At 46.2% G+C, this 14,243-nt stretch overlaps 1 protein-coding gene across 2 annotated transcripts in view; it reads left to right on the forward strand.

The window, feature by feature from the left end:
- Positions 1-14,243, forward strand: part of XRRA1 (X-ray radiation resistance associated 1) — a 40,310-nt gene that overhangs the window by 961 nt on the left and 25,106 nt on the right. For both annotated transcript variants that reach the window (XM_058186056.1, XM_058186057.1), the window contains exons 2-9: positions 2,997-3,102; positions 4,400-4,551; positions 5,216-5,287; positions 6,595-6,667; positions 7,258-7,355; positions 9,102-9,235; positions 10,579-10,677; positions 12,611-12,840. In XM_058186056.1, the coding sequence (XP_058042039.1) occupies positions 3,012-3,102; positions 4,400-4,551; positions 5,216-5,287; positions 6,595-6,667; positions 7,258-7,355; positions 9,102-9,235; positions 10,579-10,677; positions 12,611-12,840 (949 nt within the window). In that variant the 5' untranslated portion in view covers positions 2,997-3,011. The remainder of the gene's footprint in view (positions 1-2,996; positions 3,103-4,399; positions 4,552-5,215; positions 5,288-6,594; positions 6,668-7,257; positions 7,356-9,101; positions 9,236-10,578; positions 10,678-12,610; positions 12,841-14,243) is intronic.

The raw sequence follows: 14,243 nt of genomic DNA on the forward strand, positions 1-14,243 counted from the left end.
CTGTTCTAGACCAACCCCCTGCTCATGCAAGAGACCTGTACCATTCAGAAGAACAGAATAACAGAGTTAGAGGGGACCTTGGAGGTCTTCTAGACCAACCCCCTTGCTCAAGCACGGGATCCTATACCATTCCAGACAAGTGGCTGTCCAATCTCTTCTTAAAAACCTCTGGCGATGAACCCCTTACAACTTCTGGTGGCAAGCTGTTCCACTGGTTAATTGTCCTCACTGTTAGGAAGTTTCTCCTCAATTCCAGGTTGCTTCTTTCCTTGATTAGTTTCCATCCCTTGTTTCTTCTCCTGCCTTCAGGTGCTTTGGAAAATAAGTTGAACCCCCTCCTCTTTGTGGCAGCCCCTCAAATACTGGAGCATTGCTATCATGTCACCCCTATTTCTTTTTTTTAGAGTAGCCAAACCCAAATCCTGCAGCCGTTCTTCATATGTTTTAGTCTCCAGGCCTTTGATCATCTTAGTTGCTCTTCTCTAAAGAGTAACTTTAGTTGCTTTCTAAAATCTCAACATCTTGTTTGTAGGTATGTTGATCAAAATTGGTTGCAGTTGCAGGTTGCAGACCTTGGCAGTTCCCCACTTTAGGGGTCAGGGCAATGGCTGCCTCCACAAGACATCCTCTTAACCTGGTCAGGCCAACGTCAGCAGAGACATTGGCCCAAACGGGCAAACCTGGGTCAAGGTTAACTTTTAGCTTTTGGTGGTGGTTGTTTTTCGGGGTTCGGTGTATTGCATAAACTCAGAAAAAAGCGGTTACTTCAACAACCACGTACGGTGTGTTAATGCAAACCCAGCCTGCAAAGTTGATAGGTCGGTGTTTATCGAGCAGCCTGGCCTACCTTGCAAGGTTGTCGGGAGGATTACTATATTCCTCAGTTTAGGATCACAACTGAGCCCCAAATTTCTGTTGCTAAGCGAGTCATTTGATGAGTTTTGTCCTGCTTTGTGACCTTTCTTTCCAAAGTTGTTAAGTGAACCGCTGCAGCTGTTAATTTAGCAACAGGGTGGTTTAAGTGAATCTGGCTTTCTCACTGACTTTGCTTGTCAGATCACTTGACCCCAAGACATGGCAACTATCATAATGTTATTTACATATTTTGCTAATATACAAACAATACAGATGAAATTGGTTTAAAGAATGATCTTATATTGTAACGATATACAGTCATCAGACGGTGCAGTCAAACTTTGGGAATTGAAGCAGAAGTAATGGACAAGGGTGGTTTAAAATCTGGGATTTCTAAGCCCAGGGTGTTCTGTCTCCCTCCGCACTTCACAGAGAAGACGCAGAGACTCGTGTCCCACAGTCCTTTATATTTGCAACAGACCTGATTTTCTGGCCTGCCAAGTTCTGAGTTATTTATCTCTTACGGAGACAGAAGCCCACATGTCCAAGATCCGTTGCCAAGAGCTCATAGGAAAAAGCCTTTGCACAGTCCAGGCCTTTAACTCCCAAACGACCGATCTGCAGTTTGCACTTGGTAGCTTTTGTCCGTCACAAGAGCCAGATGGCAACTCCACCCGCTTTTATCCCCTGTGGGGTGTGGCTCAGTGACTCAACAATCTCTGAGCCTGCCACACCTCTTCCTTTGCTGCGCGCGCTTATCTTTTCGTTGCTGCCTCGGGTCAATCCAAGATTGATCCTCAGCAGCTGGAGCCTGAGGTGTTGCCAGGGAGGAGGAGGGTCCGGGAGAGGGAGGCCTTATCAGCTCCTCCTCCTGGCCTGCAGCTGGAACTTGGGGCGGTGCCAGAGAGGAGGGTCCTGGAGAGGGAGGCCTTGTCGGCTCCTCCCCATCACTCTCAGAGTCATCCTCCTCCATGAGGACAAGCTCGGGGGGGCGGGGCGGAGTCACAACACAGGGTTTGAACAGTTATAGCCACCCCAACCCGAGAACACGCATGGCCCTTTGCTTACTTTGTAGCTGGCATTTGCTGCGCACCGTGAGGGGGGCGGCAGGCTCCGTGAGGGGGGGGACGAGGTCTCCGGGGGCTGGCATTGGAGCGGGACGTTGCAGCAACGGTTCACGTTGATTTGAACCCTCACATCGCCATGTGTCACCCGCATTGCTGGTCTGGGCAGGTGGTGGTTTCCTCCTGGCAGGGCCTGCTGAGAAGGGTCCCTCTGGCCCGTGTCACAGAGGTCTGGCTGCTTTGTTAAGCAGTGACATGAGGGGGGGGGTTTTGCAAAGGGGGACAAATAACAGAATCAGGAGGGACCCTGGAGGTCTTCTAGTCCAGGCGTCTCCAACCTTGGTCCCTTTAAGACTTGTGGACTTCAACTCCCAGAATCCCTCAGCTAGCATGGTCCTGAACTTACAACCATATGTTTAGTGACCCTGTGAAGATAACAAGGGCACTGAAAAAAAGTGACGACCGTTTTTTCACGCTTAACGACCATTGCAGCATCCCCACGGTCACGTGATCAACATTCAGAGTCAGCTTGGCCACTGACTCGTCTTTATGACGGTCGCAGCTTCCTGGGGTCACCTGATCCCCTTCTGCGACCTTCGGACCAGCAAAATCAAAGGGAGAAGCCAGATTCCCTTAGCAACCCTGTGACTCATTTAACAGCTGTTGTAATTCACTTAACAACTGCGGCAAGAAAGGGGTGAAACTCAACAAATGTCTCGCTTAGCAACAAAACGCTTGAGCTCCATTGTGGTTGCAAATCTAGGACTACCTGTAAACTTCAGCATTTACTCAGTTATGCAAATATTCAGGATTTCTATGACATAACTAAACCATAACTTAACCATGCGCTCCAAATAGTCTAACAAAGTGAGGTTCAGAGACCATTGTCTTGTCTGGGGTTCAGTCCGCTTGCGGGGAACCATCATTTCGAGCGGATGAAAACTTTTGTGGTTTTATTTCTCTAGGAACCAGGAAGTAATTTTATGCCTCAAGCTCGGCAGATGCAGATGCAGGACTTTATTGAGGGAGATTTCAAAAGCTGGAAAGGTGTTAATTAACATTTTGGTTTGCCTGAAGGGCTGAAAGAAGACCATGGCGGCCTTGTATAAACTGGATGATGGGCAGTGTTACCCCACCAACTGTTTTCCAGCGAAAAGCCTTTTGCAGCCACGATACGAAGAAGGTAACGTGTCCGGATAGGCAGTTTTTAAGAACTGGGGAAGGTTCAAGGATCTTTGCAGCTGAAAAAGGAGAGAATTCTGGAAGCGCCTCCCCAGAGCGGCCCTGCTTATCTTTCTAGAGTAGTGCTACCAGTTTGTAGCCTGTCACCCTCTCAAAACATTGAGGCAATGAAAAGGTCTCCCAGTTGTGCAACTGAGTGCAAATGTATTCTGTGAATGTCTCTTCTGCTCTGTTTGTAAAAGGAAAAGATTCCCGTAGAAGAGAAGATTTGTAGCTCAGGGCTGAACTTTGGGGTCCTTAATGAGCTTTTATGCCTAAGCCAGGACTAGAACTCACGGTCTCCTGGTGATTGGCCAAAAGTCACCCAATCATCTTTCATGGCTAAGGCAGGACTAGAACTCACCATCTCCTGGTGATTGGCACAAAGTCACCCAGTTGGATTTTATGGCTAATTTGGGACTAGAACTCACTGTCTCCTGGTGATTGGCCAAAGTCACCCAGTTGGGTTTTATTTATTTATTTATTTATTTTGTCACAGCAATATATGTAGGAATCATACAAAAGATTATATAGTATATAAACATATATGGGTAAATATAAGGAGGTATAAGCATATATATAGAAAGAAGAAAAGAAAAACAATAGGACAGGAACGGTAGGCATGTTTGTGCGCTTATGCACGCCCCTTATGGTCCTCTTAGGAATGGGGTGAGGTCAATAGTAGAAAGTTTTTGGATAAAGCTTTTAGGATTATGGGAAGAGACCACAGAGTCAGGTAAAGTGTTCCAAGCACTGATGATTCTGTTACAGAAGTCATATTTTCTGCAATCTAGATTAAAGCGGTTTACATTAAGTTTAAATCTATTAGTTGCTCTTGTATTATTGCAATTAAAGCTGAAGTAGTCTTTAACCGGAAGGACATTACAATAGATGATTCTGTGAGTTAAACTTAGGTCTTGTCGAAGGCGACAGAGTTCCAGGTTTTCTAAGCCTAGGATTTCAAGTCTGGTGGGATAGGGTATTCTATTGTTTTCAGAGGAATGGAGAACTCTTCTTGTAAAATATTTCTGGACACGTTCAATTGTATTGATGTCAGAGATGCCTAAGGCGGGACTAGAACTCACTGTCTCCTGGTGATTGGTCCAAGTGAACCAGCCGACTTTCACACCTAAGGTAGAACTTACCATATACTGGTTTAACCACTAGACTAGACTAGACTAAAGGAACTTAAAGTTCACCTTAGTTGAGTTCTCCTAACCGGGTGCACCTGGTTTTTGTTTCTGCACCTATCACTCCAGGAGCCGGTCACTGGCAGGTGGCTCGTCATAATGTGGAGAAAACCAAAGTCGAATGGCTGTTTGGCAGGAAGGTTGCCCAGCAGAGCTGGCAAGAGTGTTTGCGGAAAGCCCAGTGCCCCAGGCCAGAGAAAGTCCTCAATGGGGCCCAGCTGGTGAGCGTGGTCTTCGTTGTGCTGCTTGGTTCTCCTGCCCGTTGCAGAGGGTTAGACTAGATGACCCTCAGGGTTCCTTCCAGCTCCACAACACTAGGTGGAGCCAGAACAACGAGGCCCTGTTGAAGAAAGAGGTGGCTGTAGCTGCTTCGACTGCCCAGGCAGCCGCCTGATGGACCTTGCGGAGGGTCACTTCCGCCTTCTAGAGTTGTAATCTTGTATCAGGGACGCGGTGGCTCAGTGGCTCAAATGCTGAGCTTGCCGATTGAAAGGTCAGCAGTTCAGCGGTTCGAATCCCTAGTGCTGCCGTGTAACGGGGTGATCTCCCGTTGCTTGTCCCAGCTTCTGCTTCGAAAGCACGTAAAAAATGCAAGTAGAAAAAACAGGGACCACCTTTGGTGGGAAGGGAACAGCGTTCCGTGCGCCTTTGGCGTTGAGTCATGCCGGCCACATGACCATGGAGACGCCTTCGGACAGCGCTGGCTCTTCGGCTTTAATCCTCTCCCTAGAGTCGGGAAGGATTAGCACTTACGTGTGAGGGAAACCTTTACCTTTACCTTATTCTTGTATCGCCAAGGCATAGGACGTCGGTTTTTGGCAGCAGGGACTTGACTTTTCCGTTCTTGCTTGGCTGACTTCACTTTCTCTGGCTTGTGGTTTCCAGATTAAGCTCCACCATGTGCAAACACCTTCGGATTTGTGCTCCGTGAATATCAGCCACCAGAATTTCGCCTTGGTGAGTAGGAATTCTGAACCTGCAAACATCCCTTTGCTTCAGGGGGAGGGGCCGGGTGGGTCCTCCAGATGTTGGGGTACAGAGGGCCCTGGGCCCTTTCGGATCGCATTTTGGGCGCCTTGGTTCACTTTTTCTCTTGGGTGGCTGGGACTTGCTTCTTATTTTCACAGGTAGTCCTTGACTTACAACTGTTCACTTAGTGACCGTTCAAAGTTACAACGGTGCTGAAAAAAGTGACTTGCTTATGACTGCTTGGCACACTTTACAACCGTTGCAGCATCCCCATTTGGTCACGTGATCAAAATTGAGCCGCTTGGCAACTGATTCGTACTTACGACGGCTGCAGTGTCCCCTTTGGCGACCTTTTGCCAAGCTGAGCCTACAGGGGAACCCACGGTTCACTGTGTTATTAGCGTCACAGCCGCAGTGATTCGCTTAACAAATGTGGCAGGAACGGTCGTAACACGGGGCAAAAAAACTCACTCAACTCCTCCCTCGCTTAGCAGCAGAAACTCGGAGGCTTCAGTTGGTCCAGAATGCAGCTGCGCGGGTGATAGAGGGAGTCCCACGTAGCTCCCATGTAACACCGCTCCTGCGCAGACTGCATTGGCTTCCTGTTGCCTTTCGGGTGCATTTCAAGGTTCTGGTTACCACCTTTAAAGCGCTCCATGGCTTAGGGCCCGGGTACTTACGGGACCGCCTGCTGTTACCTCATGCCTCCCACCGACCCGTACGCTCACACAGAGAGGGACTTCTCAGGGTGCCGTCCGCCAAACAATGTCGGCTGGCGGCCCCCAGGGGAAGATCCTTCTCTGTGGGGGCTCCTACTCTTTGGAACGAACTTCCCCCGGGTTTACGCCAAATACCTGACCTCCGGACCTTTCGCCGCGAATTGAAAACATATCTGTTTATTCGCGCGGGGCTAGCTTAAGCTTTTTAAACTGTTTAGTTTTTAAATTTTAAATTTTATTTATGTTTTAAACTGGGGTTTTTAGATTTATAAATATTTTAATTTCTCGGCCGATTGTGTAATAAGTTTCTTAATTTAGTTTTTTAAATTGTATATTGTGTATGTTTTTTAGCCTGGCTGTACACCGCCCTGAGTCCTTCGGGAGAAGGGCGGTCTAGAAATTCAATAAATAATAATAAATAATAATAAAAAGAAATCTCAGGCTGCATTGGGGTTGTAAGTCGAGGGCTAACTGTAGCTCAGAGGGATTCTGTCAAAGGATGGGGTGCTGGGCCACCTCCTGTGGGTCAGCTGGTCAGTGAAGGTACCGAGTTGTTTGCTTTTCCCGTTTCGACAGGCAAGGGAGAGCGACTTCATGCAGTTCGATTCCGTCGCTTACATCAACGCCACCGAAAACCTGCTGACTTTACGTAAGGAAACAACACCCGTAATTTCCAGGGTGGCTTGGATGGGTCATGTCTGGTTGGTCCATTCTGACTAGAGGCGGTGCTGAAGTTTATGTGTGTATTTACGTCATGTGATCAAAATGAGGCAACGGGCATGTCATTAAGTGAATCTGGCTTCCCCCACTGACTTTGGCAGAAGCCTCACCAATACGTGCTGGTCACTTAAGCACCCAAATTTCTATCACGTGGCCACGGGGATGCTACGATGGTCATAAATATGAGGACAGGTTGTAAGTCCCTTTTTTTTGGTGCCATTGTAACTTTGAATGGTCACTAAATAAACGTTTGTAAGACGAGGAGTAGCTGTAACCGGTAGCTGTAAGCAGGTGCCAAACTTTTATGCCAAAATAAAAACTGCGTATATGAGCAGGGTTGTTTTTTTTAAAAAAAAACCCACACCAATATTTTTGGCAATATCAGGGAGATCTTTCATTAGTGGTGGTTAAAATACCACCGAATGTTTTATCATTGGCTGCTGGATCCTTGGGCCAAAACAACAGTCTATTTCAGATGGCCGCCTTTTAAACATGTCTCTTATTTTAACATTCATCTAGAAACTTTTCGTAGCTTTCCTGGCCTTCGGGAGCTGGAACTTTCTCTGAACGGTCTGAGGAATCTTAAAGTGAGGACTGGGGATTTTCCTCACTTGGAAGTAAGTTCGGAGGGCAAAAGTGAAAGTTGCATGAATCCCAGCTGGGAATCGGGCAGGACGGGGTTAATTTTTTTCCAATTTAAAAACCAGTTTCACATGTTCTATATATTGTGTGTACACTCCATTTGGAAAGGCCTCCTCAGCTCCAGGCACTTTTGCTGCTAAATTGCACGTTATATTTGATAGATAGATAGATAGATAGGTAGATAGATAGATAGATAGATAGATAGATAGATAGATAGATAGATAGATAGATAGATAGATAAATAGATAGATAGAATGAATAGAATAGAATAGAATAGAATAGAATAGAATAGAATAGAATAGAATAGAATAGAATAGAATAGAATAGAATTTTTTTATTGGCCAAGTGTGATTGGACACACAAGGAATTTGTCTTTGGTGCATATGCTCTCAGTGTACATAAAAGAAAAGATACCTTCATCAAGGTACAACATTTACAACACAAATTATTATTATTATTATTATTAATCATACTTATATACCGCACCATCTCCCGTAGGACTCAGGGCGGTTATGATGGTCAATATATCAATATAAATCATAAGGCTTACCAGCAACAAGGTTACAGTCATACAGTCATAAGTGGAAGGAGATGGGTGATGGGAACAATGAGAAGATTAATAGTAGTGCAGATTTAGTAAATAGTTTGACAGTGTTGAAGGAATTATTTATTTAGCAGAGTGATGGCCTTCGGGAAAAAACTGTTCTTGTGTCTAGTTGTTCTGGTGTGCAGTGCTCTATAGCGTCGTTTTGAGGGTAGGAGTTGAAACAGTTTATGTCCAGGATGCAAGGGGTCTGTAAATATTTTCACGGCCCTCTTCTTGATTTGTGCAGTATACAGGTCCTCAATGGAAGGCAGGTTGGTAGCAATTATTTTTTTCTGCAGTTCTAATTATCCTCTGAAGTCTGTGTTTTTCTTGTTGGGTATAGATATAGATATATATGTAGGTCTTTGGTTATTTGGGTTTTCTCCCGCGTAAAATTGGAAAACAGATATATATCTATATATCTATAGATATCTATAGATATAGATGATAGATAGATAGATAGATGATAGATAGATAGATAGATAGATAGATAGATAGATAGATAGGCAGGCAGGCAGGCAGGCAGGCAGGCAGGCAGACAGACAGACAGACAGACAGACACTCATTCCCTCACTCACTCACTGTCTCCTGGTCATCCAGCTGGGTTTTGTGCCTAAGATGGAACTAGAACTCACCATCTCCTGGTGATTGGCCCCAAGTCACCCAGCCAATTATCATGGCTAAGGTGGGACTAGAACTCACCGTCTCCTTGCGATTGACCCAAAGTCGCCCAACCGGCTTCTATGCCTAAGCCAGGCCTAAAAGCCATCCAGCCAGGTTTGGCGCCTAAAGTGGGACTAGAACTCACCATCTCCTGGTTTCTAACCTGAAGCCTTAACCAATAAACCATGTTTATCGTGACTTCCACGCTTGCTGGAATTAGACTCCTCTGAAGCGGGTGCCTTGCAGTGGTGGGTTGTTACTGGTTCGATCCGGTTCTTGCAAACCGGTAATAACGGCTGCGAGAGGCTCCGCCCACCCGCCTGGACGTCATCACAGATGATCTGTGCATGCGCTCCCGTTGCGAACCGGTAGCGAAGGTAAGTGAAACCCAGCCCTGGTGCCTTGCCTTTTTTTCCATTCTCAAGCTAATAATGGTTTAAATGGGGGCTAAGGCGTTTTGCTTCTTCCCCAGATCTTGGATCTCTCCTACAACAACTTATCTCCTGAGGATGTGCAGTCGCTGGGAATTTTACCGCGTCTGAAAGCTCTTCACCTGACGGCCAACGGACTTTCTTCACTTCCCCTCAATCTGGCTGCCCCGGAGAGGTAAGTTCCTGGCCGACCTAAAAGGCAGGTCCCCTCTTCTGTGAGCCCAAGGAAGCCTATTTAGGATTTCCCATGTTGGTTTACTCACCTGGATCCTGGTTACCTTCCATTCAGCTCAGCGTCTACGAAATTGTGAGTTTTATCTTGCCAATAAAGGGGAATATTTATAGCTCAGGGTTGAATTGTGGGGTCCTTGGTGCTCTCTGAGCTTGCTTTGTTTTCTTGCAGACGTTTCATGACCCAACTAGGTAATACGATCAATGGTAGAAGGAAGTGGGATTTGCGAGGAGGATGTTGTGGCCCGCCAACAGCCAGCAGAACTGGCAGCAGATTTGGACAGTGAGGAGGTTGGGGAGGAACGTGGGCCGGTCCTGGAGTCTGGGGAAGGCTCGGACGAGGGCTCTGAATCGGAGGCATAGAGGGAGCCAAGGCCATCTGGTAGTTCTTTGCTGCCTCCGGAGTCTCCAGAGTTTGACATCAGTGAGGCAGAAGAACAGCCTGAGCCTGTTCCCAGTGTGCACATGCACAGAGCTGCCAGGAGACAGGAACACTTAAGGAAACAGGGTCAACTTGGGAGTAAGGCTTGGAGATGACTGGCCCCTCCCATAAGACATAAAAGAGAAGCAAATGGAGATGTGAGTTTTTGCAGGAAGCAATTGATTCATCTGGCCGATTCAAGATTTGAAAATTCTTTTTGTGACTCTGTACCAAGTTTGGCCTTGCCCTGCTTCTGGAAATGAGCTCTTTGGCAGCGTTCCACGTGAGATAGGTGGGTGTTCCTCCGAAAGACTGTTTATCAAGCCTTGCAGACTGTAAATGAAAGTAATTTACAGCTGTTTGAATTAAAGAGGTTTGCTGGGACTAAACTGCAAGGTGCACTGAATATGTTACCTAGCTGGGTCATAAAATGTCTGTAAGAAAATGATCAGGTTCAGAGAGTACCAAGATCTCCATAGCGTCCTCCACCACCACCACCTCCTCCTCCTCCTCCTCCTCCTTCTCCTCCTCCTTGCAAATCCCACTCCCTTTCGCCACTGATGATGTTACCTAGTTGGGTCAGGAAACGTCTGCAAGACAACCACCCAGCTCAGAGAGCACCAAAGTTAGCTTCTCCGAAGACAGCGAAGAGAAGCAGGTCGACAGCCACAGGAGAGTTTTCCATATAACCCAGAATTCCTGTTTGGACTTGAGTGGATTTTCCTCTGGGAGATGAAACTAGGACTTTTGTCTCAGTTCCCCAAGAAACAGAAGGTGGGAGAGGACAAGGGGAGAATGGCAGGCAGGAGAAACAGCAAAGATGGGGATTAAAGTGGCCCGTAGACGTTTTCTCTTTCTGTCAACAGCTGGAACTGCCCGAAGTTCCCAGCGTTGGAGGTCTTGCTTCTAGATGACAATCATCTCTCCGACTCCAGTGTCTTCCTCAGTCTGGCCAATCTTCGAAGGTAGGCGAGACCTCACCGGTTTGTAGCCTCTTCAAGAACCCTAACCAATAGCTTTTCGAATGGAAAATCATTCGAAGGAGAGAAGCAACCTAGAACTAAGGAGGAATTTCCTGACAGTGAGAAGAATTAATCAGTGGAACTGCTTGCCTCCAGAAGTTGTGAATGCTCCATCACTCCATCACCTTTGGGACGACCGTGACCTGGATGGCTGAGAATCTCTACTATAGACTTTCACCTGCTGGTGCCCCCAATGGGGTGACTTCCACGTAATTTTCGAGCTTTCTGTAAGAGATGAGAGATGGCAGATGACATTAATGGTGGCGTGGGTTTGCCCCCAAAATTTGTTTAACAGATTAACAGAGTTGGAAGGGACATTATAGGTCATCTAGTCCAACCCCCTGCTCAAGCAGGAGACCCTATACCATTTCTGACAAGTGGCAGTCCAGTCTTGTCTTGAAAGCCTCCAGTGATGAAGCTCCTACAACTTCCGAAGGCAACTTCTGTTCCATGGGTGGATGGTTCTCACTGTCAGGAAATTTCTCCTTATTTCCAGGTTGAATCTCTCCTGTTCAGTTTCTGTCTGGCCTTCAGGTGCCTTGGAAAATAGCTTGATCCCCAACTCCTCTCTGTGGCAGCCCCTCAAATATTGGAAGACTGCTATCCTGTCTCCCCTGGTCCTTCTCTTCACTAGACTAGCCAGGCCCAGTTACTGCAATCGTTTATCGCATGTTTGAGCCTCCAGTCCCCTCATCATCCTGGTTGCTCTTCTCCACCCTTTTTCTAGAGTCTCAACATCTTTTTTATAGTGTGTTGACCAAAACTGGAGGCTGTACTCTAGGTGTGGTCTTACTAGGGCTTTATAGAATGATATTAGTACCTCCCTTGATCTTGATTGTATCCCTTTGTTAATGCAGTTTAGGATTGCCTTGGCTTTTGTGGCTGCCGCTGCACACGGCTGGCTCATATTTATCCGATTGTCCACTAAGACTCCAAGATCCCTCTCACAGTTGCTACTATTAAGCCTGGTTTCTCCCAGTTTATATATGTGGTTTTTTGGTTTTTCTTACCTAAGTGTAAGACTTCACTTTTCTCTACATTGAATTTCATTTTGTTAGATAGGGCCCAGTGTTCAAGTCTGTCAAGATCCATCTGGCTTTTGAGCCTATCTTCTAGAGTGTTAGCTATTCCTGCCAGCTTAGTATCATCTGCAGATTTGGTGAGTTCCCCTTCTGTTCCCTCATCTAAGTCGTTTCTGAAGATATTGAAGAGTCCTGGGCCTAAAACGGAACCTTGTGGCACCCCACTGCTTATTTCTCTCCAGGTAGACTTAGACCCCTTAAGGACTACTCGTTGAGTACGGTTTGTCAGCCAGTTGTGAATCCATCTGGTGGTGAAGCTATCAATCTCACTTTTTTCTAGCTTGCAAAGAAGTAGATTGTGGTCTATTTTGTCGAATGCCTTGCTGAAGTCTAAGTATATTATGTCCACAGTATTTCGCTGGTCTACTAATTTAGTCACTATGTTGAAGAATGAGATAAGAATGGATTAGCACGATTGTTTTTAACAAACCTCTGCTGACTGTGAGTTATTACTTTACTCGTTTCTAGGTGTTGGCAGAGCTGTATTTTTATTATCTTTTCCAGTTTCTTCCCGGGTATTGATGTTAGGCTGACTGGTCTGTAGTTTCCTGGGTCTGTTTTTTCCCCTTTTTTGAAGATGGGAACCACATCAGCTCTTTTCCAGTCCTCTGGTAGTTTCCTGGTGTTCCAGGATTTTTGAAAGATATAGTTCAGTGGTTCTGAGAGGAAATCTGCCAGCTCCTTTAGAACCCTGGGATGTAATCCATCCGGTCCTGGTGATTTGTATTCATCGAGATCAGATTTGGGATTGTTGTGCTGTAATAAACTGAGAACTGATACTTTTCTCTCCTTAGGCTAAAGCAGCTGAACTTGGACAAAAACGGGATTAAAGAGGTCCCGTATCTCCATTACTTGGGCCACGATCGCTTCTCCATCCATCCTTTATCGGCAAAGTCAGGCATCCGGGCAGGCTTACGTTGCCGGAAAAACTCTCCCCCAAAGCCCCCCCCGGATCGGTCCCCGAGGCTAAACCAGCAGTACAGTTACATTATCACCCAAAACACCCAGGATCCAGAGAAGACAGGTAAGGCCTCCTTTCAGTGGTAGAAGAAATACTTACTTACTCAGGGTGGAATGCATTTCTCCCTTCCTTCCTTCCTTCCTTCCTTCCTTCCTTCCTTCCTTCCTTCCTTCCCTTCCCTTCCCTTCCCTTCCCTTCCCTTCCCTTCCTTCCTTCCTTCTCAAAGTGGTGAAGAAATGTTTTATCCACCCAGTCGTTAAGGAGATTTTATTTACTTTAGTGATCATTTGCTCCCCAAAGAGTCCTTTCCAGCTGCATGTTTATCACACGTTCCACTTTTAGATTTCTATAAGGCCGTCACTTTAACCAGCTTGGATCCTGTGCCTTCAGTGGGGTCCCTGGTGCTCTCTGAGCTGGGTGGTTTTCTCGCAAACATTTCATTACCAAACTAGGTAATATCATCAGTGCTGGAAGGGAAGAGGGGGGGTTGTGAAGTGGAGGAGGAGAAGGAGAACTGCAGGGTGTTTGGGCTCTCTGAGCTTGGTTGTTCTCTGGATGGATGGATGGATCCTGCTAGCTGCTTCCCCACAGCCCTGCCATGCTTGCCTGCCTTCCACATGGCTTCCGCTTGCCTGCCTTCGCAAGCTGCCCACTGGAACACCGGGAAGGTAGCATGGAAGGCAGGCAAGCATGGCAGGACTGAGGGCTTTGGCCGGTTCGGGGACGTGGCCAGCCAGCCATTGCTCCCAGTTCCGCTACCTATTCTCCCGATCTGGTCCGATCCAGTAGCATTTCACCCCTAGATAAATAGGATAGGATAGGATAGGATAGGATAGGATAGGATAGGATAGGATAGGATAGGATAGGATAGATAGATAGATAGATAGATAGATAGATAGATAGATAGATAGATAGATAGATAGATAGATAGATAGATAGATAGATAGGATAGACAGAGGATAGATAGACAAACAGGTTGATGGATGCATGGTTGGGTGGATGATAGAGATGATAGATAGATGATATAGATAGATAGATAGATAGATAGATAGATAGATAGATAGATAGATAGATAGATAGATAGATAGATAGATAGATAGATAGATAGATAGACAGATAGATAGGATAGACAGAGGATAGATAGACAAACAGGTTGGTTGATGGATGCATGGTTGGGTGGATGATAGAGGTGATAGATAGATGATATAGATAGATAGATAGATAGATAGATAGATAGATAGATAGATAGATAGATAGACAGACAGACAGACAGACAGACAGACAGACAGACAGACGACAGACAGACAGACGATGGATAGAAGCAACTTAGAACTAAGGAGAAATTTCCTGACAGAACAATTAATAAGTGGAACAACTTGCCTGCAGAAGTTGTGAATGCTCCAACACTGGAAATTTTTAAGAAGAGATTGGACAACCATTTTTCTGAAGTAATGTAGGGTTTCCTG

This window comes from Ahaetulla prasina, chromosome 5 (genome assembly GCF_028640845.1).
Source record: "Ahaetulla prasina isolate Xishuangbanna chromosome 5, ASM2864084v1, whole genome shotgun sequence".
Lineage (NCBI taxonomy): Eukaryota > Metazoa > Chordata > Lepidosauria > Squamata > Colubridae > Ahaetulla > Ahaetulla prasina.